Genomic DNA, 24,747 nt, shown 5'->3' with positions numbered 1-24,747 from the left:
AGTCAGATGGCTTCCTTCAGTGCGCTGAGGTGTTTAACAACTCTGAAGACAAACTACCAGCAATGTCTTCCTTCTCTTTTCACGTAGACGCTCCGACAGACAGTGCTTTCAGTTTGCTGCATGCAGGACACAGAACTGCGGTACAGCACACAGTAACGATGAAATGTGTGCTGTTATCACATTCTTCCTCTGTATGTACACATAAACAACAAGGCAGGGAAATATAAAAGGAATTTATTTATTGTTTGGGTACATTATTGTTCAGTGTACATGCTCACATCTGAAACAAACTTTACGTGCTTGATAACTCTCCCCCCCGCAGACATCTACACCAATACCGATTATATTCATAGCGGCAAGTGCTATGTAGCTCCACATAGGGGACACAGGAAGTGACATATAACCTTCATGCGGCGTCATAACCGCGTAGGAAATTCACAGCCGCACCGGCAGAGCTCCAGAATATGCAACTCGGCGGCTCACACGCGGACGCGCTTACAAGTGCGAGGGCCCGCCAACGCTGCTTGCAGCTTTAATTAGGGCCCGAGCACGACCGTGCGAGGTCCCTATTGAACTATTTTTTTTTTTTTTTTTTTTTTTTTTTTTCTGCAAAGTAGGCCCAAATGACATGGCCTAAACATACTCGAAAACTCACCAAAATTTGCAAACATGTCAGAACCGGTGAAAAATTTCGTATTCTACAAGTTTCGCACATGGGCGTGGCAAAATGACTCGCTAGCGCCACCTAGAAAATTGGAAATGATTAGCCCCTCGTTCACGTTCAACCTACATGTACGAAATTTTCTGGGGACATGTATCGTATCAAGACGCACAAAAAAGCCTCAAGAACCCATAGCCTAAAGTCAACAGGAAGTCGGCCATTTTGAATTTTATGGCCATTTTTGGATGATTTACACACTTCGTACTTTAACGAACTCCTCCTAGGGATTTAGTCGGATCGACGTCAAATTTCTGCTGTGCCTTCTAAAGGCATTGACGATGAAAAGTTGTGCTATTTGCGAGTTTTCGTCAATGGGCGTGTCCGTGGCGTCGATGATTCGCAATGAAACAGGAAGTTGTTGTAACTTCAGTGTACATGCTCACATCTGGACCAAACTGTACATGTAGGATGAGAGTCCCGCCCTGAACACATGTACATGCCGACATTCACCCACAGTCATAGCGCCACCTGCTGGCAACAGAAAGTGACCTTTAACGAAGCAGCCCCCGCCGCACGTTTCACCTACGTGCACGAATTTTCTGTGGTACGTGTATCTTGTCCAGACGCACAAAAAAGTCTCTTGGAGCCATAGCCTAAACCAACAGGAAGTCGGCCATTTTGAATTTTACGTCAAATTTTGGATGATTTACACACTTCGTACTTTAACGAACCTCCTAGGGATTTAGTCCGACCGACCTCAAATTTGTGCTGTGCCTTCTAAAGGCATTGAAGATGAAAAGTTGTGCTATTTGCAAGTTTTCGTCAATGGGCGTGTCCGTGGCGTGGCGTCAAAGATCAGCTCTTCGCCATGACACGGAAGTTGTCGTAACTTCAGTGTACATGCTCACATCTGGACCAAACTGTACATGTAGGATGAGAGTCCCGCCCTGAACACATGTACATGCTGACATTCACCCACAGTCATAGCGCACCTGCTGGCAACAGGAAGTGACTTTTAACGAAGCAGCCCCCGCCGCACGTTTACCTACGTGCACGAATTTTCTGTGGTACGTGTATCTTGTCCAGACGCACAAAAAAGCCTCTTGGAGCGATGCCTAAAATCAACAGGAAGTCGGCCATTTTGAATTTTACGTCAAATTTTGGATGATTTACACACTTCGTACTTTAACGAACTCCTCCTAGGGATTTAGTCCGACCGACCTCAAATTTGTGCTGTGCCTTCTAAAGGCATTGAAGATGAAAAGTTGTGCTATTTGCAAGTTTTCGTCAATGGGCGTGTCCGTGGCGTGGCGTCAAAGATCACTCTTCGCCATGACACGGAAGTTGTCGTAACTTCAGTGTACATGCTCACATCTGGACCAAACTGTACATGTAGGATGAGAGTCCCGCCCTGAACACATGTACATGCTGACATTCACAGACAGTCATAGCGCACCTGCTGGCAACAGGAAGTGACTTTTAACGAAGCAGCCCCCGCCGCACGTTTTACCTACGTGCACGAATTTTCTGTGGTACGTGTATCTTGTCCAGACGCACAAAAAAGCCTCTTGGAGCGATGCCCTAAAATCAACAGGAAGTCGGCCATTTTGAATTTTACGTCAAATTTTGGATGATTTACACACTTCGTACTTTAACGAACTCCTCCTAGGGATTTAGTCCGACCGACTTCAAATTTGTGCTGTGCCTTCTAAAGGCATTGAAGATGAAAAGTTGTGCTATTTGCGAGTTTTCGTCAATGGGTGTGTCCGTGGCGTGGCGTCAGAGATCAAGTCTTCGCCATGACACAGGAAGTTGTTGTAACTTCAGTGTACATGCTCACATCTGAACCAAACTTTACGTGCTTGATAACTCTCCCACCCCGCTATGGAGGACCGATCCTGACACAGTCAGAAATAAATACAGAAATAAATAAATGCTCAATAAATAAATAAGCATCCAATTAAATACACAAAAAAATAAGTAAATAAATAAATGTAGGTAGTAATTAAATTATACAAGGAGACATAAATGTTATATTTTAATTAGTGCCTTTACTTATTCACCTTTGTTATAATTACCTTATTTGTTTATTCAACTTTATTTATTACTAATTTTTTAATGTATTTATTTATGTGTGTGTTTTAATATTTTGTCTGTTTTATTCTTCCTTTGTATTTATTTACCTTATTTATTTTCACCCATGGTATTTATTTCTGCCTGTCTTAAATTTTTGTATGCATTTCTGCCTCATTATGCAAATGAGGAGGGGCTGTGTCTCAAGGGGTCATCTTCTCTGCTATTGGTGGACCAGTCAGACAGGAGAGCTCCTACTCTGCCTGCAGACATCAACGATCTTGCCCCTCACACAGTCAGATGGCTTCCTTCAGTGCGCTGAGGTGTTTAACAACTCTGAAGACAATACTACCAGCAATGTCTTCCTTCTCTTTTCACGTAGAGCCGACAGACAGTGCTTTCAGTTTGCTGCATGCATGGACACAGAACTGCGGTATAGGGAGAAGCACACGGTCAGCTGGCTGCAGCTAAATCTGGAGTGCACTCGTATTCAATTCTGTATGGTAAATTCAGTTTTAACGGAGCAGAGCGAGCTGACAGGCAGAGTTAGAGACTTTTTCTGTCGTTTCTCTCTTTACAAAGACGCATGTTGCAGTCAGAGTCTTCTCTGAGAGAGCACGACATACAACACAATTTATCAAATTACACAACGGATATACAGTATGAAAATAAGATTGATTGGATTATACTCACAGGAAGTATAAAACCTCTACATGGGTCTATTAAAAGTAAAGTAACACAAAAATGTCAGGGAAATTACTTTACTTAGATTTAAGTACTGCAGTTGTACATTTGAAATACCTTCCTACCTTTCTGATAGGAAGCCTTCTTGAGGTGGTATAAAACATTTCTTCTTATATTCTGATTTGAGTTGTGGACAACTATGACCACATGAATTAAAAAAATTAAACATTTCACTGCCCAAGTCAGCTATAACACAAGTCTTGTTCATCAGACATGCTGTACAGTATTTGTGGACAGATTTTGTCCCAGGATTTCTTATGCATTTCTTCTTCTTCGTTGCATGATTTAGAATAATAAGGTGAGAAATGGGTCTATTCTGAGTTCATCCTGCACTGCAGCAGCTAATAAAGTCCATTTAATCCCAAAAACGCTTTTCTTTTAGGCAGGCTGGAGCAGAAAACAACTCACCTTTCTCAAGTTGTACAGTAATGTCACATGTGTATGAAGGTGGATCAAACAAGCTAATCTTAAATGTCAAAGTAGAGAGGAGCCTAGTAGGCCTATTTATTTTCATTCATTACACAATATGAATAAGCTATGCAGACAGTTGTAAAGAAAGAACATCTTTTTCTTCTGTTCTCTACTTGTTATAGTTACACAGTATTAGGGTGTGGGCTGTATTAAAAGTATCCACTGTTCTCCCATGCTCTAACACACAGTAACGATGAAATGTGTGCTGTTCTCACATTCTTCCTCTGTATGTACACATAAACAACAAGGCAAGGAATTTATTTTATTGTTTGGGTACATTATTGTTCAGTGTACATGCTCACATCTGAAACAAACTTTACGTGCTTGATAACTCTCCCACCCCGCAGACATCTACACGCCAATACCGATTTATATTCATAGCGGCAAGTGCTATGTAGCTCCACATAGGGGACACAGGAAGTGACATATAGCACTTCATGCGGCGTCGGAACCGCGTAGGAAATTCACAGCCGCACCGGCAGAGCTCCAGAATGTGCAACTCGGCCGGCTCACGCGCGGACGCGTTAAAGTGCGAGGGCCGCCCAACGCTGCTTGCAGCTTTAATTTATTTTTTTTTTTTTTTCTGCAAAGTAGGCCCAAATGACATGGCCTAAACATCTCGAAAACTCACCAAAATTTGCAAACATGTCAGAACCGGTGAAAAATTTCGTATTCTACAAGTTTCGCACATGGGCGTGGCAAAATGACTCGCTAGCGCCACCTAGAAAATTGGAAAATTAGCCCCTCGTTCACGTTCAACCTACATGTACGAAATTTTCTGGGGACATGTATCGTATCAAGACGCACAAAAAAGCCTCAAGAACCCATAGCCTAAAGTCAACAGGAAGTCGGCCATTTTGAATTTTACGGCCATTTTGGATGATTTACACACTTCGTACTTTAACGAACTCCTCCTAGGGATTTAGTCGGATCGACGTCAAATTTCTGCTGTGCCTTCTAAAGGCATTGACGATGAAAAGTTGTGCTATTTGCGCGTTTTCGTCAATGGGCGTGTCCGTGGCGTCGATGATTCGCTTGAAACAGGAAGTTGTTGTAACTTCAGTGTACATGCTCACATCTGGACCAAACTGTACACTAGGATGAGAGTCCCGCCCTGAACACATGTACATGCCGACATTCACCCACAGTCATAGCGCCACCTGCTGGCAACAGAAAGTGACCTTTAACGAAGCAGCCCCCGCCGCACGTTTCACCTACGTGCACGAATTTTCTGTGGTACGTGTATCTTGTCCAGACGCACAAAAAAGTCTCTTGGAGCCATAGCCTAAACCCAACAGGAAGTCGGCCATTTTGAATTTTACGTCAAATTTTGGATGATTTACACACTTCGTACTTTAACGAACTCCTCCTAGGGATTTAGTCCGACCGACTTCAAATTTGTGCTGTGCCTTCTAAAGGCATTGAAGATGAAAAGTTGTGCTATTTGCGAGTTTTCGTCAATGGGTGTGTCCGTGGCGTGGCGTCAAAGATCAAGTCTTCGCCATGACACAGGAAGTTGTTGTAACTTCAGTGTACATGCTAACATCTGAACCAAACTTTACGTGCTTGATAACTCTCCCACCCCGCTATGGAGGACCGATCCTGACACAGTCAGAAATAAATACAGAAATAAATAAATGCTCAATAAATAAATAAGCTTCCAATTAAATACACAAAAAAATAAAGTAAATAAATAAATGTTGGTATTAATTAAATTATACAAGGAGACATAAATGTATATTTTAATTAGTGCCTTTACTTATTCACCTTTGTTATAATTACCTTATTTATTTATTCTCCCTTATAATCTTCAACTTTATTTATTACTAATTTTTTTAATATATTATTTATGTGTGTGTTTTAATATTTTGTCTGTTTTATTCTTCCTTTGTATTTTTCTACCTTATTTATTTTCACCCATGGTATTTATTTCTGCCTGTCCTTTTTAAATTTCTGTATGCATTTCTGACTCATTATGCAAATGAGGAGGGGCTGTGTCTCAAGGGGTCATCTTCTCTGCTATTGGTGGACCAGTCAGACAGGAGAGCTCTAGGCCTACTCTGCCTGCAGACATCAACGATCTTGCCCCTCACACAGTCAGATGGCTTCCTACAGTGCGCTGAGGTGTTTAACAACTCTGAAGACACTACCAGCCATGTCTTCCTTCTCTTTTCACGTAGACGCTCCGACAGACAGTGCTTTCAGTTTGTTGCATGCATGGACACAGAACTGCGGTACAGCACACAGTAACGATGAAATGTGTGCTGTTATCACATTCTTCCTCTGTATGTACACATAAACAACAAGGCAGGGAAATATAAAAGGAATTTATTTTATTGTTTGGGTACATTATTGTTCAGTGTACATGCTCACATCTGAACCAAACTTTGCGTGCTTGATAACTCTCTGACCCCCAGACATCTACACGTCAATACCGATTTATATTCATAGCGGCAAGTGCTATGTAGCTCCACATAGGGGACACAGGAAGTGACATATAGCACCTTCATGCGGCGACATAACCGCGTAGGAAATTCACAGCCGCACCGGCAGAGCTCCAGAATGTGCAACTCGGCCGGCTCACACGCGGACGCGCTTACAAGTGCGAGGGCCCGCCCAACGCTGCTTGCAGCTTTAATTGTACTTATTTTCCAATTAAGCATGGACCAATGGCTTTCAGAGAAATACAGAAGAGGGGACTCTTTAACCTCAGGGGGAAACTAAATGCTAATGCTAAGCAAGAGTGTATGAACAAGGTAAAGAGCAACAGTGAAGCTGACGTGCTGTGACAGTTATTGATGTGGCATTTCCTGTGTGTGGCAGAGGATACACGACGGGGGATGTTCACCTCTTCACACCATTCATATTTCACAGTAATCAGAAATGTATAGCTCATATACAAATTACCTAATCTATGGCGTGTTTGTAACTGCAACATTTTCAAAACATTATTCCTTTGTCACACTGTGCAGTGCATCCCTACTGCCTGTGAAATGTGTGGATGTGGTGGATCACTTTTGCAGGAACAATTAAGATGATGTCGATAATGTCAGCAATGATATCATTACAGCAAAATCAGTAATTTGACTCACCACTGGTCTGTGCACGTCCCAGAATGCTCTTTCCTGACTGTCGAGAATTTTCCTCTCAATTTTGTCTCTTTTCTTGTCCACTCTGAAAGAAAAAAAAAGGAGTTCAGAACTGTTTTTACAGAGCCTGTGGGTTATTCCAACACACGTATGATCCGTTTATTCCATCACATGGTTAATGTGCAGTTCATCTGTGAAGGTTGTGTGCTGCTAATTACAGGGAAATCGTAGCAAACCACTAAGTTAAATCATGTCATAATGAGGGTGTAAGAGGACTCACTCATAATGGCTCAATGCGTGTGTGGTTCTTATAGAAACCTACTTCGCTTGTGCTTCTGCTTGCATAAAAATGAACTCCCATTTCCTGGCGAAAGCTCTCTGTAGCCTTGCTAGGCTCTCCTGCAATGGAAACAAAGAACAAAAATGGGGGGGGGGTGGGCTTTAGAGGGGCCTGGGCTGAATATGTTTACTGCACATGATGTGTACAGTGCATGGCTGGATACCATTTTAATGATCACATACAAAAGAAAAAATCCTTGGTGATTCATTTAATAGCTTTGGTGAAAGGATAGTAACAAATGATGCAGTGACACACAGAAAACAAATGTTCTCAGTGTTAGTATGACCAAAAAGGCAAGAGATAAAGTCTGAGAGCCGTGCCAACACAGGAACAGAACAAATACGTGAAGAGGGGAGTGCTGACAATAAAAGACCTCTCTCACTTACCGCTTCATAGTCTGCAAGCTCCAGACGTGCTTTATTTTGCATTGTTCTTTTGCAGAGGTAAACAGCTGAGAGAGAGACAGAGAGATTGGTAATAGAGGGAGAACAGGATCTCAGCTTGGTTTTAACAGCCTTAAGTGGCCCTGCGTTTACTCATTTAATCCTCTCAACTGCACATTTAAACTGGCCTGCATATCACAAAGGTCATTGACTGTGCATGGTGTCTGAGCGTCTGTTACAGTGTGTGCTTGTGTATGTGTGTGTGCACACCTGACTTTAAATTTTTTTCTGTCCTGTAATCATCCATTCATCCCTTTGTTAACTGACCATTATGTGAAAACTTCATTATGCCATTAGACTGTTTTCATTAGGAGGCATCATTCACGTGAATCAGTTGCTACATCTGAGACACTCTAACTTCCCCTAACACTCAGGATTATTCCCACAGCGAGCATTAGCCTCTCCTACAACTCAAAAACAAATGAAAGACCTGCAAGGCTGCGGCTATTCACCCAAACCATTTCTGGCATTATGAAATGTTTATCTCCACTCCGCTCTGCTGTAAACAATGAAAAGCTCATCCCTGTATCACCATTAAAACATTCAGCCAAATGTGCCCAATTGGTGCACACATACAAAAACATCCCTCGTTTCCATCACTGTAATCAGTCTGCCTCAGTCAGAGAGTATGACTGAGGCAACTGACTGAAGTTGGAATACATTAAAAATAGAAATATATAAAATAGAAATAAGATAGAAAGCACAAAGCATCATTGCACGCCAACTGCACAATAACCGATTCTAACTGTGGGCCAAGCATCTAAAACAAAATTTGACTCTATCTACCATCCACATACAGCAGTTGCATCATTTCTGTTAATTTTTTGAAACATCAGCAGTAATAACATATCGACTGGACAAATATATTTTATGCACTACAAAAACAGTGTGCATCATTAGTCTCTTCAGTACTGCTTGATGCACAAAGTAGCAGTTAGACTATAACAGAACAACTCTCTCACCATAGTCTGTGTTTTCTGGTTCCCAGCAGTTTGATGGCCAGAAGTATGGAGTCTGTTGGGAAAAACAGGTCATTATGAAACAAAACTAAAAGAAACCTTACTTCGTTGACAGCAAACCACATGGTGTTTTGAATCAAAGTGAGCACTTTCCACGCGAGGTGGGCACGCAGTCACAGCCCTGCGTCTGCCACAATAAAACATTTTGTTGTATAATGGGCTCGGCATAACATCTAAAGCACATAAGCTCCTTTCAGTGAGCACTGAGAACAGACAGCATGAATCTTGACCCTCCTCAGGCTGCATTGTATGGACTGGTTTCAGATGAAAACCGATTACATGTAAAAAGTGAAGCCTGCTACTAACACAAACAGCCTTAGGCATGGATTTACTTTGGTTAGTTCTGTGCAGCACACTTGGGGGAGCTCACTAAAAATCTTTAAAACTGCCAGTCCCACGACTGACATTCAGAGCAATATAACCTATAAATATTATGGTCCACAGCAACTCCTATTTACCATTTTGACTCCAGTAACAAAGAAGCACTTTAACAGATTTCTCTACTTTCTTCTCTGGCATGTCACCCTATTTATAGACTCCAACATGCTCAGCTATCCGAGTTGGAAATTTGTCATGTGTAAAATAATTTTTGTACTTTATCAGCATGGAAGGCACTTCAGATGTTTTAAATAGAAATGACAATAAAGTATATTTCAAACTTACGAAAAGTATTTTTTCTTTATGAAAAATACATAAAACAAATAATTTTTCAGTCCTACAAATCCAATGCAAACCTGTTGGCAATCACAACTCTGGAAATCTGGATTGAAACTTTCTGTTTACACATAAGTGAAAACCTTCTCTATAGGTCATATGATGACATAACACATGTTAAAGTTTGTATAAAAACTGGCACAATATACCTCTAATAAAAATGTGGATGAAAAAATAGTACAAACTATTTTTTGTTTTATTGGACTAAATCTAATAGTCCTTGATCCCAGCACTACAATTAAGGTCATTTAACTTTAATAATATTACAATAGATTTCTAGAGACTACGAGATAGTATAAGATCCTTGAACACAAATCATCATTATTCTTACCTGAAACCTATAGAAAGTGCCATCATCTTTGAGAGTGAGGACATGGTCTGAGATGGGGAAGAAGTAACCATGTGCAGCCATCAGAGTTCCTAGGTGAAGAGCCTCCACTGGGAGAAAACACAAACAAAAAGTCCATTTACAACTTGGTGTACTCCTGTTTCATGTACATAAAACATTCACACATGCATCAGCATCTTTTGAGTGTTCAATGAAATGGCTGTGGGCAGGAAGATTTTATTATTTTAAACAGTATAATTAAACAACACAGTCAACTGTTGTACAGATATTTATACCGCTACTCTGTGTTTCAACAGAAACTTAACATCTTTCATTATTCCAAAACAGTGAGATGTAGTGGGAACTGAAAAATATATATTATATTATAGATCTTTAATGTGTATTTTGGAATCCATAAAAAGATTATGTTGGTTTAAATGCATATAGCTATGTTCAAAAGAAAATATAAAATGTAATTTATCTTTACAGATAAATTATTATCCAAAATATTTACTCACATTCTCTAAGAAAAAATATCTTTTTCAAACAAAATAAAAAATTTAAACCAATATTGTAATCTCAGGCCTTTAAAGGAATTCAATTTTATGTTACTTTTTTAATAATAATTTGACATTTTCAGGTTTGAAGGAATAGTTGTTTGCTATCTAGCAAAGTGTTACAGTGCATGATAAGGTTGATACCGCTCTCATATTAGCTTAGCTTAGCACAAAGACAACAGGGGAAAACAGTTGCAAAATGGTAACAAAATCTATCTATCTATCTATCACCAACTCTTAAGATCAGTAATTAAATGTTACATCTCATTTGTGTAATCTGTACAAAAACAAAGTGTCAAAACAACAATCCACCATTTTATGAAGGTGGTTATGTGTCAGACTATTTCTTTCCCGATGACCACTACCTTCCAGGAGTTTACACTAGCTGTCTGGCCATTGCTCAGAGCCAAGAAATAGACACACTAGACACTTTGTACTGACTAAACAAACAAGATATGTTAATTTGTGAGCTTTACATGTGCTGGTGGGTGGATTTTGTTACCATTTGAAAAAGACTGTTGGTATCTGTTTCCCCCTGTTCCAAGTCTTTGTGCTAAGCTGAGCTAGCCACCTGTTGATTGTAGCCTTATATTCAACAGACAGAGCATGGTATAAAAATAATCTAATTCTCTGCCAGAAAACAGTTTCAAAAGTAAGTGATAAGGCCCTTCCGTAATATAAATTCAATCACATCCTCTTTATAAACACTGTTTATTCAGTTTATACCGAATCATTAAAAGACAAATCAAAATTTTCATTAAAAATTCTCTGATTATCCTGCACTCAATAGTTCCTCATCACAGACCCTGAGCCAGCATGCTGTTTTTTATCCCACCACCTAATTAACTTTATTCACCTTTCATCCCTCAGTATAAATTCATCCTTGACAAAATGACCAGCGAGAAAGAACACCAGGACCTGAATTAGGAGCTGCTGCTCTAATAGACTCTGACACTGCTTTGACAGAAGGATCGGCAGGTCTCCGTTCCAACCAAACAGCACAACAGGAGGTTTCACTGATTAGCCCCCGTTCAGCCGGATAGGCGGAACTCATCAGTCAAATCACCTGGTGTTGTACTTGGTTGGAGAGAAAACCTGCTTCCCTCTGGTGCTCCACACATGGTTGACTGTCCCTGATTTAAAACCATCAGATAATGAAAACATGTAATCATCATCAACAGTGTGTCTCGTCTGCCACCACTTATTTCCTGCTGTTCTCAACCTGTAACCCCTTTATGGTGTCGTCAGCTATTATTCATGTTCAGTATAATGTGTTGCCACTTTTTGGTCATTATTAACAGTAAAGGAAACAGTTAATGTGTTGTTCTCCAGTAGTGTCCTTGTCTGTTTATGTCACTTAATTCGAGTAGTTTAGTATTAACTGAATATTTTGTGTAAAGCCCAGGGGTGGCTAGCAGCAAACGGTAATCTTAACACACCCATAAGCTAACAAATGCAATGGTTGATATGGTCTAAAAAGGTAGAGCTATGAATGCTATAACAGGAGATTACTTAATGCATGCATAAAATATGCACATCTCTGCTCTCTCACTCTCTAACCCACACACACACCCACACATGCATACGCACTGGGTGCATGTGTGTGTGAGATAAATAGAGACTTTCCATTGGCTTTTCCTTTACCAATGAGTTGACTGTCACAGCTTTGAGCGGTCATGATGCGTATGTGTATGATTGTGTGTGTAAGTGGGCTGCATTTAGTAATAAATTATGACTCATAAGTTATTTAAACCTGTCTACCTATAAACACACTCCTTCCCCTCCACTGTACTATTTCTTACAGCAATATTGCCCCACATGCATCTGCATCTGTCTACGAAATACAGAGAAATTCAAGAAGACAGACATTTACAAACAAAAAATCCACTCATCCATACCTTTTTATTTATTATCCATTCAAAAATGTCATTTTCTGGATTGTTATGTCAGATGGGGTGAATGTCAGATGAAAGTAAAGTCAGCAAAGTATGAAAAATTACATCTAGGTCAGTGCTGTTAGAGCTTGCTGCCTCCTATTCTTCAAACACTGGGCTAAGTGCCTGTCTGTATGTGATGATTTGCTCAGCCTCTATGCTATTGTTAAAGTGAAGCTGAGGGTTTTTCTGATGGGAGTTTTAAGGATGGATGTTGAATGTCATCCCCACACATAGTAACTGATAGAACAGGCCCCCCCCCCCCGATGCTGCATAGCCTATTTTGCTCATTTCCAAATTTGGAAATCATCCAGCACAATTTGAAAGGCAGATACATGAAATTTGATAAAGCTGAGCTGCAAGTGGTAGTGCAGAATCCAGTAGAAAGATTTAATTTCTTCGAGTATATAGAACATATTCAGTATGATGGGCACAAAAGAATAAATCTGAAAATGCAAAATCAGACTAATGAGATGGAAGGATAAATAAAAGATTAAATAAGATTGTTTTGTTGTTACCTTTCTAGTAAGAGTCTATAAATATCAATTCCTGGTAGCAAAAGAGCTTCTGGCTTCCATTTAACATATCACAGGCTTTTCTATAAGTTATATAGCTGACTAAACCTTGGACTGGAATTAGTCAAGTTGTCAAGAAAGGCCGGCCTCAGAGTCCAGGGGGAAATCACCCATTGATTTCATCATGTTATCAGGTCTGTGCCAAAAACTTAGCAGATTGGAGCCCTGCCAAGTGGTGTGTGGAAGTATTCTTCCAGCTGAGCTGTATCTAAAGACAAGGAAAGAGACTCTGTAGTTTAGTTATATTTTGATTATAACAGTATTTAGAAATACAGTATGCATATTTAGGATAGTGATAGAGTACATTCACTGAAGTTCTATACTTAAATGCAATTTTGAGGCACTTGTACTTCCACTCTACTGCATTTCACATGATATTTTTGTTTTTGTTTCTTGTTACTTTGCAGATTGAGATTTTACATTTAAAAAATGGCATCTTATAAAATACAATACATTATGAAAGATAAAACCAGTTGTTTAATCATTTTGGCCTGTGACTCCTTCCTAAAATACTGTCTGGTTATAGTCTATAAGCTGAAAGCAGTCCCAGAGAGATTTACCTCTCTAAAAGTCTTAGATGGTTTTATTTACATAATTGTTTGAGGGTAAAATTATTCAATATTTGACATAAAAAGAAAAGTCTTCAGACAACTCTAAAATATTAATACAAATATGTGTTTTCTACCCCATTAATCATCTCACAGTCCCTCAGACTTATCTTGTGAGTAGAATTTCTATCCCGACATTATTACATCAGACAGATAATTTGTGAATAAAATCAGGTAGCTTCTACTGTTCTTAATGTCATTTGGAAGAGAAGAAAGACAGTGGTGTACTCGCCTCTAACCCATCTCTGATTAAAAACAGAGCATGTTACCGGGTGTTCCTCGTAGGGATCTTTTCCATGATGTTGTCAGACACCTGGTATAACAATCAAAGAAGCACTTTTCTTTCCTAAGGAAGTTACAAGGTTTTATACATTTGTATGCCAGGGTAGCAGTGTACAGAGGAGTGATCTCATGAGACTGAAAAAGATTATCTAAATCACTCTACTTTAAGAGTGACTCTCAAGGAAGTTTAAAGAAGGCTGGAGGAGAAATCCAAGAGCATTATACAGAACAGCTTGCGCCCTCTCCATGCTGTTCTGATGGGCCACATGTCCTCCCTCAGAGATCATTTTACTGTTCCCTGGTATTGCACAGATCACATTAGGTGCTCTTCAATACGCAATTCACAACTTTATTAATATATGATATAGACTCACAGACAGTCTGACTGTTTTTTGTTGATGTGATTTTGAAGTTATGTTAAATGTTAAAAGTGTTGCTGTTTGACAACTAAATTTCTCCCACAGAGATCTAAATGTTCTAAACAACTATTCTTTTTGTATATGTATGTTTGTATTATGCATGTATTTATGTACGTACTGTATGTAAGTATGTATTTTGGGCATTGTGATAAACTACTTTTTCACAACTGTGATAACATTTACAAAATTTGAATAGTAATGTTACATATTTTTTACTATAATGATATCACTAGAAATCCATTCGTCTGTAATTTCTGCTTTCTCTCACACAGGTACAGAACACACACACAGAGAGGCAATGACTCCAGCACATGTCAGTCAAACAAAAAATACTCCTGAGAGGAAGAGATTTTATCAAACAAAATTTTACTTGCTGTGCTGTGGGAATGCATTAGATTCTATAAAAAGGACAGTGTTATCTTCTTATCTTATGTGTAGTTCAACATCACACACGCATACATGCACAGATATTCACACATGCATACAGAACATATTGTTTCCCACCTCCCTGTCTCAAAAGCTCATTTACCCAGCTAACTGCTATACAGTATGTGGCTAATGATTATGTAAATACTTGAAAGCTGTCATATATATATATATATATTCTTGGACTCAATGCTCTGCGAACGGTGCGAGCTCAAAGGCCGAAGAAGAACCACCAAAAGAAGAAACCACTTCCCCTTGTACTGTCTGGGATCTATGTTCAGCCCAAGTCAGGGATGAATTATTACAAGCTACCTGTGAATTGGGTTCACCCTGGGGAGTTTCACTTATTGCTACCTGGATACTATGTTGAACAAGAGAGGTTTCACCAAATTTATCTTAAAAAATATGTCCTGCCTTTTTAAAATGATCATTAAAAGCATATGCCTCTTATCTGTTATAACAGCATTTCCTATATTCAACTGGTGAGAAAAGCTGTTAACTTTCTTATTTTGTATTGCTCTAATAGTTTTCCAGAATGTGGAATGGTCATGCAAACTAATTGACGTTTGTGCCAAGGGTTATCTAAATTTTTTATCCTTAACTTCCTAATGGGGGCATGTTTATTTTCATGCTTTAAGAAATGTTGCTGTAAAAAGCTACAGCATTGTCAGTGGTAGGGATCAATTCAGTTTGATACAATTTCACTCTGAATAAATCTTGTAGAAAAGCTTGCTCCGAGAAGTGCCTGAAACAACGTCAACAGTCCGACCTTCAGATTTGGGTAATTTTGTACTCCTAACACATATAGTACAATGATCACTCATGTTATTTGGAAAAACACCAAACATATTTATGTGGTGCATTTGTTAAAATAAAATGAGTGTATCTTTTCTGTGTTGGATTAAAGAAAATTTAAAGATGTGTTTATTTCTTTATTTTAAAGAAGAGTCTATATTTTATAGACAGACCTGATGTATTTGTCACTATACAGTGTCATGGAATGTATTTTAACAATAACATGACAGAAGGGCTGCCGACTGATGCTGGAGAGTCTGCAGCGGTTTTTATCACTCTCCTGGCCTAATCAAAACCATAATACAGCAAAGCTAATTCATACTGTAAGCGACTCTGTTAGCTAAGCAGTCATTAGTTCATTAACCCCTTTAAACTTAGGGTTGCTTTCCTTCTTCCTTACCTTCATTTACAGTTAACTGATAATGTAGCAATCTGTTGGGTTTTTTTTCCTATGGGATGAATATATTTTGAGATTTTCCCACCAGTACTCCCATCATGATTTGGGTGATGCTAAGGGCTACACTGAGCCTTCTGTTTACATTATGGTGAATCATAGTGAATTAGGTGCTACACAGATGTAAGGACAACACACAACTGGATTACTTTTGAAATTGCAGCAAACATCTGTATTTGGTGATTATGAGACAAGATCTGGAAGTAAAAAGAGTGTCTTACTTGTATGATTATTAAGTGGATTTATGAACGTTTAACCTTAATGTATCAGAAATACTCATTTCACTCTTTTATTTTTAAGTTGTAGATCATGTAAACCTATGGCTCCTCTTTCACATTCATCTTCTGAGTGTTTTCAATCCCTTTGTGAGATGTCTGACCAGCACATTAATGAATGGTAATGAATCGAGTCTGGGCCACCGTAAATGCGGAAAAAAGTTAATTCAAATAGTTCCCCTGCCAGACAAAACAACTGGCGTTAGAGAAACAATGAATGATAATGATCTGCAATGGTCTGACTTGAAAAAAAAAACTAATATGGCAAAGAGTTACATATTCAAAACCTAAAAGGTCCAAAAAGACATCTACAACTTTTGACAAGATCTGGAGACAGAAATATGCAAATGTGGTATTGAATGAAAATAGGATGGGGGACTACAGAGATTACAAAATAGGATGATAATGTTCATCTGGAGTGCGTCAGTATATTATCCGTGGTATTCATTTAGCAAAAGAAAAGTCTAAATCCCCAGTCAACTTTGATATAAGCTCATCTGCCTTTACATAATAAACATGCTGCTATCATGCTGTGAGCAAAATTAATTGCATTTACTTTGCTGTGTTTGTCAGCCCTTCCAGTGCACAACACTCTGTTCCCCACCGCAGGGCAATTGACAGCATGTTTTGTGTCTGTTTGCAAAAGAAAAATTCACAGATTTAAAAAAAAAAATCCTAAAGGACAAGAAACTGTCTGTTTTCAGACTCTTTGCAGCATTTTTTTTTTTTTTTTTTACAAATCTGATTGAGAGAACTGTTACGGAAGAGCATTTTCAGTATTGCAGATGACACAAAACACTATAATACACTATAAATGTAAATTTGCTTGAGGGAATAATATATGTGTTATTGCCAGACCTCAGTAACAGTGCAACAAAAATAAGCATTTTAGGCCCAGTTTAGCACATTAAGCAGAAGTAATTTGGCACAGTTTTTTGGCATGGCATGGAGATACATTATTAATCACAGTGCAGTCTGAGGCATGAGAAAAAGCTAAATTTCATACTTTAAATGTCTGAAACTGTGATTCTCCGCATAAATAAAGACAAAAAAACACACAGTCTATCCACTCTAGTAAGTTCAACAGATCTCAAACATTGCAGAGGTGTTTTATCATGATCTGTCTATTTCCTAGTGCCCTTATAATCACACACAATGATCTAAACACCCACAACTGACAAATGACAGGCAGATCCTTCCCTACAAACGAAACACACAAAGGAATTGTGTGTTGATGAGTCAGCTAAGTATCACAACTATGAACTGGCTGCAGAATACTGAGGCGCGCACTAGAGCAGACACTGGATGCCACCCACACATAAAAGCACATACGTAGCTATACTTCTTTATCATCCTTTTTAATGCAAGCAACTGGTTTAAACTTCTAATATTTATCATAGTTCAACATGCTCACTTCTGAGTCATTTTATGTGCAACAAGAAGCTCAACTAATGATCTGGCAACTCCCTCAAGACATTTGAGTTTTATTTTATCACCCTGGACTAAAATAAGAATAATGTGAAAGAAAAAAAGGAAGAATAAGAATTCCAGTGTCTGCTGTAGCTCAAGGGCACAAAAAGACAGACCAAATAAAAATGCAGAACTGTGGACTTAAAGGTACATATTCCACAAAAGCATGTAGGCCTTTGTGTTCTTCTTTCTTAGTGCAGACTAATGAAAACATCTAAGTTGAATTTGTTTTTTACAATATCTGATCACGTCTCTTGTCATGCCCTGAAAACCACCAGCAATCTAAAAATATACAATAATATACAACTGTAACAACACTGTCAATTTAGTGTTAAGTCTTTAGATTAATATTAGCATTAATTAGAAAGAGACTACACCTCACACTGTTTTCATAGATCTGTGGTTTTCTACGTCTGACACAGTGGGCCCCCCTCAGGAGGATGCTTCAGGGATATCAACAGGAAGTATAATGTTGCCATGGAGTCAGCTGTTAGGCTACAACTTGAGCTCTGTTTTTAGTCTATATTAGCCTATAAGTGTTTTGTGCCCTAAGTGGTTTAAAGTAGCCTACCTTAATTGACTCCATGAGCTGTGTGTCACATGTTTGGCTGCAGCTCCAACTGCGGACTGTGTAGTTAAACAGGCCAAATTAGCAGCCAAACAACAATAACTAACTTTGTTGTTTTTCAGAGCAGTGGCATGCACCTGCCTCTTATACCTCACACAGTATCTTTGCCTCACGCCTGTCGACCACTGCACTAGATTAATATTGATCAGCTCTTTTACCTTGATCTTCGATGTCCAGATTCTTGATCATCCACTGTACAATTTCAGAACCTGAAATGAGAGAAAGCACATAAATATGAATCACTGACATATCAAATATATTCACAGTCACAGTGCGCTGAAACACCTTTTTGCATATAGATGCAAATGAAAGAGAAAACAATGGCACTCTTAACCCTACCCACCTCCCCTCATCATCACAGTGCATACCAATTCCTCTCGCCTTGCGCCATGTGGGTTAGTAATAGGCCACCCATTACCAAATTTTCTTTTCTGACACCCTATCCAAGCTGTAGTCCATTAATACAAATGACCAAAGAGACAAATGGCATAATGAAGCATCTATTGTGTACAGTAACAACAGAATTTGTCTGACTCAGTCACATCACAGGCATTGTAGTTGCAATTGTTTTATATAATCAGTCAATGCATCACACCAGACACTTCCAACTGTCACAAACAAAAACTAAGATATAAACAGGTCACAATATGGCCTGAGCAGAAGAGGGGAGAGGAGAGGAGAGATGCATTTAACGTAAAGCAGTGTCATGGTTTTGGGTTTGAGCGTGGTATTTTCCTGTTATATTATTGTTAATGCCCATTCCTGTTTCACTGGCCCTGTGTTCTTGTCCTTTAGTTTGTGTCAGTTGATCATTAGTTCCATGTTCTCTGTTGCTGTTATTGGGTTACACTCGTCCTTGTGTCTTGTCAGTAGCTTTACTCCCTGTATTTCCCTTTATTTTATAATCATCTGTGTCTGGTGTGTTTGTCTAGTTTTGTGTAGACATGTGTCTCACCTGTGGCTAATTGCCCTGCCTGCTTGTGTGTGCGTGTGTGTGCCCCAGTATATATTGCCCTCAGTTGTTTTCTGTCCTTGTAGTGTTGCCATCATTGTGTTGGGAGTGTGGTTTGTGTTCATGTTTTCCTGTTTAAGTCTGGTTTTGGTTCTGTGTTTCTCTGAGTAGCCTTGTTTATTATTTTATTTATTCACATGTTCTAGTTTACTTAGTATCTGTTTTCATGGGTTTGGTTTTGGATTCTGTGTTTCTATAGCTTTATTTGACCTTGTCATGTTTAGTCTTTTGTTCATTCGCATGTTTAAGTTTTATAGTATCTGTCTTGTCTCATATTCTAGTTTTGTCCTGCATTTTTATCTTATTGTCTACTCCTGGTCTGTGTACTTCTGTATTATTTAGTCCATGTTTGCTCTGTGTTCTGTTTAATAATAGTTCAGTCTGTTTTCCCTGTTAGTGGTAGTTTATTGGTATATTTGTGATCTGTCTGCTTATGTTCTGGATCAGTTGTTAATATTCTGTTCCTTCCTGGTTATAATTAGTTTCTCTATGGCCTTTTGGTGTCATTGGCTGTGTCCGAAACCCCCTCTCATTCACTACTCCCTACCTCCTATGTAGGGAGTTGTATGTAGAGCACTATGTAGTGAACTCACTCGCATTAATAAAACAACACTTTCGGACACTACTTTTTCAGTGGACCCAAAGATTGCTATGGACCTGAGTACAGACTAGCTAGAGAGAGTAGATTAAGTGTACTTCTCTCAATTATTTGCTCAACCCCTCAGGCTGTTTTTATTTTCCATTTAACTCTTTTAACCCTGATTGTACACTGCACTGTAACTTTTACTGTCCTGTTTTACCCTGTTTTTATTTTCTATTTCACCAAAATTATATTTTAATGTGTATTTTTTCAATTTCCCTATGTTTCTTTTATATTTAATGTAAAGCACTTTGAATTGCCTTGTTGTTGAAATGTGCTATACAAATAAACTTGCCTTGCCTTGCCTTACTCCGATCGTTATTTCGGCGCCGATAATTACGTCATTGCCGTCGGACAAACAGTTTTTTCTATCAGCGCAATGCGTGATGGTATGTAGGGCTTGGTTAGTGACCATCGGTTGTACACTACTTTTTAAAATGCATTCTGGGATACACTGAGTGGACTATATAGGGTATTATAATAATCACTATACATTCAGACAGCACTGCAAAATGGCGAGCTCACTATATAGTCCACTATATAGTGAGTTCGGACACAGCCTTTCTATTTTCCCCAGCTGTCTCTCTGCCTGCCTGTGTCTCATTAGTCCTGATCCCCCTCACCTGTGTTGCTCCTGCCCTGCTCGTTAGTCCGTGTGTGTGTATATGCCTGCTTGTGTCTCCTTGTTGTCAGTGTTGAGTGTTCTGCCTAGAGCTCTGTATTTGCCTGGATCTTTGGATTACCTTGTGTTTTGGATTACCTTGTGTTTTGGATTACCTTGTGTTTGTTGGATTTACCTCAGTTTGGACTTTACCTTGTGCTTCCACATAAGTTTGTTTCAGTTTGGAGTTAATAAATCTTTTGAACTGCACCTTCGCGTATTGTCTGTATTTGGGTCCACACCTTAGACTGCACTCAGCTGACCCCCCATGACATATTGTATATTGAGTGTTCTGCCTGTTTCTGCGTACTCTGCCCAGTTTTTGGATTTATGTTTTTAACTACCTGCCTTTGTTTGGACTTCTGCTTCACCTTGTATAAACCTGAGAATTTATGTTGTACGTTTAAATAAATATCACCAGTTGAATCCACTCTGCTCCGGTGTCCTGCATTTGCGTTTATACTCTGTATTCCTGCCTCTGCACTCAGTCAATCCTGACAAGCAGAAGACAAGGCAAGACACTATAGGCTACATATATACATTTTTAACAGATGATACAATCATTAAAAACTATTTTGAGGGGATTTCTTGAGACGACCAAAATGGACATCAAACTTTTAATATGGTGGATGACATTTTGCAATTCATCTTTCATCTGAGAATACAACTGTATCCTTTTCACATCTCAGAAATGCCCCCTGGGTATTTTCACACCCCACCACAACTTTGGCACTTGGCTAATTATATATTCCATGCTATTATTACTCTTTTCCATGCTGAGAGGTGAAGGTGTGTTGAGGAGACGAGAGCCACAGAAGCCAGAACAAAGGTGTGAAATGAAGGCATGAGAGAATTCATGCAGTGAGAAAGTCAGTCCCTGTGGCGGTCTGTCTGTCCATCAGGCTATATTTCTGTCTCTGTGTGTGTCTCTCCATTTTTCTTTCACTGCGCCCCGTTGCTTTTCGGCACCCCCACAACCAGATGAGATTTCCATGGATTAACATCATTAATACAACCCCATTTTCACACTATCAAAGTTGACCCACTTTCTAAGAGAGAGCTTAAATGAGACGTGTAAGGTAATCCTCTAACAAGGCTGTTCTCTGAATTAATTAATATCATGCCAATAGACGGGGCTGTGCATACATGCGTGTGTGTGTGGGTGCAAGCATGTGTCAGAATGTTACAATATTTGAATGTGATAAGCGATAACAATTTACAATTTATTATCCCAATGATGGCAAATATTGGATAACTGCTGTAGTAAATTGTATCAGGATACAGCAATTGAACATATCAAAGCCAGAATGAGAAGGATTTCCCTAAATAATAATGTATAGACTCATACAAACATTTGGGCTATATGGAAGTTTACATAGAACTACCGGTTTTCTCTCAAGAAGTTAATATACAGCTTATTATGATATAAATAACATATAATGCTATAAATAAAAATGCGAAAAGAAAGATTCTTTAAAAAAATCTTTTTAAAGTGTGTGAATAAATCAGTCAGTCAATCTGTGGCATAGTGGGTGTATGTAGGAACGAGGAAGTACAATCAGGGTTAAAAGAGTTAAATGGAAAATAAAAACAGCCTGAGGGGTTGAGCAAATAATTGAGAGAAGGTGTTGTGTGTCCGAATCATTGATGAACCACGCAATGAATATTACATTACATTCATTCATTTAGCGGATGCTTTTATCCAAAGCGACTTACAATTGCTATACATGTCAGAGGTCGCACGCCTCTGGAGCAACTACGGATTAAGTGTCTTGCTCAGGGACATAATGGTGGATGGGTCACAGTGGGGGATTGAACCTGGGTCTCTCACACCAAAGGAATAGTCTAATCCATTGCGCCATCGCCACCCCCTTTTTATATCATATTTAAACAGTAGCCTACTTGGAATAGACCTGCAAGAAGCCGCAACGTGCATGCAATTCTTGGCATGCACAACTCGGTACAAGACTCTGAATAGCAAGCAAGCAGAGCAGAAAGCAAAGTCTGCAGCTCTGCAGCTTCTCAAGATTAAAGTGGAGCTACCGTGTGTGTGTGTAACCCAACGCGGAGATGGCCTGTTTTCAGTTGGACAGGTAGGTGCTGGCAGTTAATAAGCACAATTTATACTTCTGCATCGTCAGTGCTTAGGTACGCCGTAGGCTACGCACATAGCCGTGCATATATAGTTGTGCATCGGTGTCTCCGTCATTCTGCAATTACTCTGCCAAACGCTAGCTGGCGGTAGCGCTACAGCGTCCACCGTGGTGACTTTTGCCGGCCGGGCAGGCTAACGGTTTAGCCATCCACTAACTTGAATAGGGGTAAAATATGTCAATGTCGGAGACCCAGCTTAAAAAAAGTTATTATCAAGCATGTAAGGAGCCTAGCTAATAAGGAGAGCTAAGTTAATGTTAGAATACAGCTGTATATAGCTGCTATTCAATATCGACTGCACTCGTGCTGTGTGATTAGAAATGTTTCAACATTTAAAGAGGTGGTATTCTGCTCATTTTCAGGTTCAGAATCTTATTTAGGGGTTGTACCAGAACAGGTTTACATGGTTCAATTTCATACACCAACAGAGGCGCAGCTCCTCTTTTCACCCTGTGTTGAAGGCTCGTTTTAGCTACGGAGTGATACATCTTGCCTCTACATGATCTTTGTTGGGAGTGACTCGTGCACAGTTCCTAATTAAGGACTACTAACCAATCAGAAACAGAGAAGGGCGGGTCAGTGAGAAGCCTTCGGTTCAGCTATATATCCCCTTACCAGCTTAGCAACATGGACTGGAGCAAGAGTTTCAAAGTGGTGAGTTATTAATCTGTAACAAAAGTATCTTTCATCCATAAAGTTATAACTGAGTTCTGTCTCTACATCACAGTAACAACTTTATGTCCATTAACTGACTGGAGGGTAGCTAGTGTTTGGAAGGGAGAGGAGAGGTGTGTGCTGCAGCTCAGTATTTTTAGGGCGTGTCGGACTAGCCACTTGGCGAGCGCATTTTGGGAAACGGCTGGACAAGCTGTTTTCAAGCAGTTCAGAGCAGAGTTTTCTATGGGAGATGGGAACTCCCTTTGGGCTGGACTTTGGGCTTTTTCACTTTGCAAACCTGTTACATGCACAAAAAAGATATACAGCTCAAAAAAGAGAGCGAAAATGGCAAAAAGCATAATACCACCTCTTTAAGATACCAAAAATACAATTTTATAACTCAACAGTTAAAGAAAAAAATGGGATCTAGGTACACCAGTCCTGTCAGCAATACAGTATTTTGAGAACAAGTGCTGTTATTATAACAGGTGAATATATTGGCAAGTGAAGAAATTAATGTATTTTATAAAAAAATTTGAGGGTCTAAGTGGTGCAGAGGAAAAACACACCGCAGCAACCTGTGTTATGTCCCTGACTGTGCTTACAGCGTGGCCAAGTGTTTCAATGAACACAAGTCGCAGAGTTCACAGAGGGGAAACTACAGAGGGACTGTCCTTGCTGCAGTCTTAGAAACTGCAAGGGGAGTAGTGTTGTAGCATGAAGCAGTCTGAACATTAAACTCTGTACACTTGTACATTTTGTTTAAAAACAGATTGTAATACTTATGATTATGATGTAGTTTTTAGACATGTGGATCCATGTGTAGGGTAAACATGATACTGTAGTTAGGTATAGGTATGTACTATATGTAGGGTAGGTGCAAAACAGCTACAAATACAAGTCATCTGTTGCAATTCTGTCATGTTCCTACAGACGTAGCCAGTGTAGCTGTTCGCAAGCTGTATTGATTGTGTACTATCCAACAAAAAGAGAACAGAAATGCATCTGAGCTGATGTTGCTTGGCCAGATGTCAGAAAAAAATACATTAAGGTATTAAGTCAGTAGATAAATCCTTAATATTTTATCAGAATTTTGAGACCAAAATTGATCTGTATCTGCAGAATAGATTATGCTTTGTAAAGCTCAAACTGTTATTCGCTGACACAGGCTATTAATTTGATACTGTCATGCTGTAAGTTTATATTACAGTATAAAGTGCGTTGTTTATTTCATCTTCATGTGCAGTTATGATGGCCTCACTCCTCTCAGCTTTTGAATGTAGTGTATTGGAGTATCACGCCAGCATGGATTCTTATA

The 24,747-nt window shown here is 39.2% G+C and overlaps 1 protein-coding gene across 1 annotated transcript in view; it reads right to left on the bottom strand.

Moving 5' to 3' along the window:
• Positions 1–6,908: 6,908 nt before the first annotated feature.
• LOC119917711 (regulator of G-protein signaling 7-like) overlaps positions 6,909–24,747 on the bottom strand; it is a 47,456-nt gene continuing 29,617 nt past the window's right edge. Inside the window, exons 4-10 of the mRNA XM_038738121.1 lie at positions 18,464–18,514; positions 9,886–9,992; positions 8,784–8,835; positions 7,765–7,829; positions 7,361–7,437; positions 7,042–7,123; positions 6,909–6,935 (exon numbers count right to left, since the gene is read on the bottom strand). Coding sequence (XP_038594049.1) covers positions 6,909–6,935; positions 7,042–7,123; positions 7,361–7,437; positions 7,765–7,829; positions 8,784–8,835; positions 9,886–9,992; positions 18,464–18,514 — 461 coding nt within the window. The remainder of the gene's footprint in view (positions 6,936–7,041; positions 7,124–7,360; positions 7,438–7,764; positions 7,830–8,783; positions 8,836–9,885; positions 9,993–18,463; positions 18,515–24,747) is intronic.

The sequence above is a fragment of the Micropterus salmoides genome, unplaced genomic scaffold (assembly GCF_014851395.1).
Source record: "Micropterus salmoides isolate LMB-PRFRI ecotype aquatic unplaced genomic scaffold, ASM1485139v1 Ms_hic_scaffold_22, whole genome shotgun sequence".
Lineage (NCBI taxonomy): Eukaryota > Metazoa > Chordata > Actinopteri > Centrarchiformes > Centrarchidae > Micropterus > Micropterus salmoides.
Note: the sequence above shows the minus strand (reverse complement) of the source record. Positions and strands in the feature narration are given on the sequence as shown.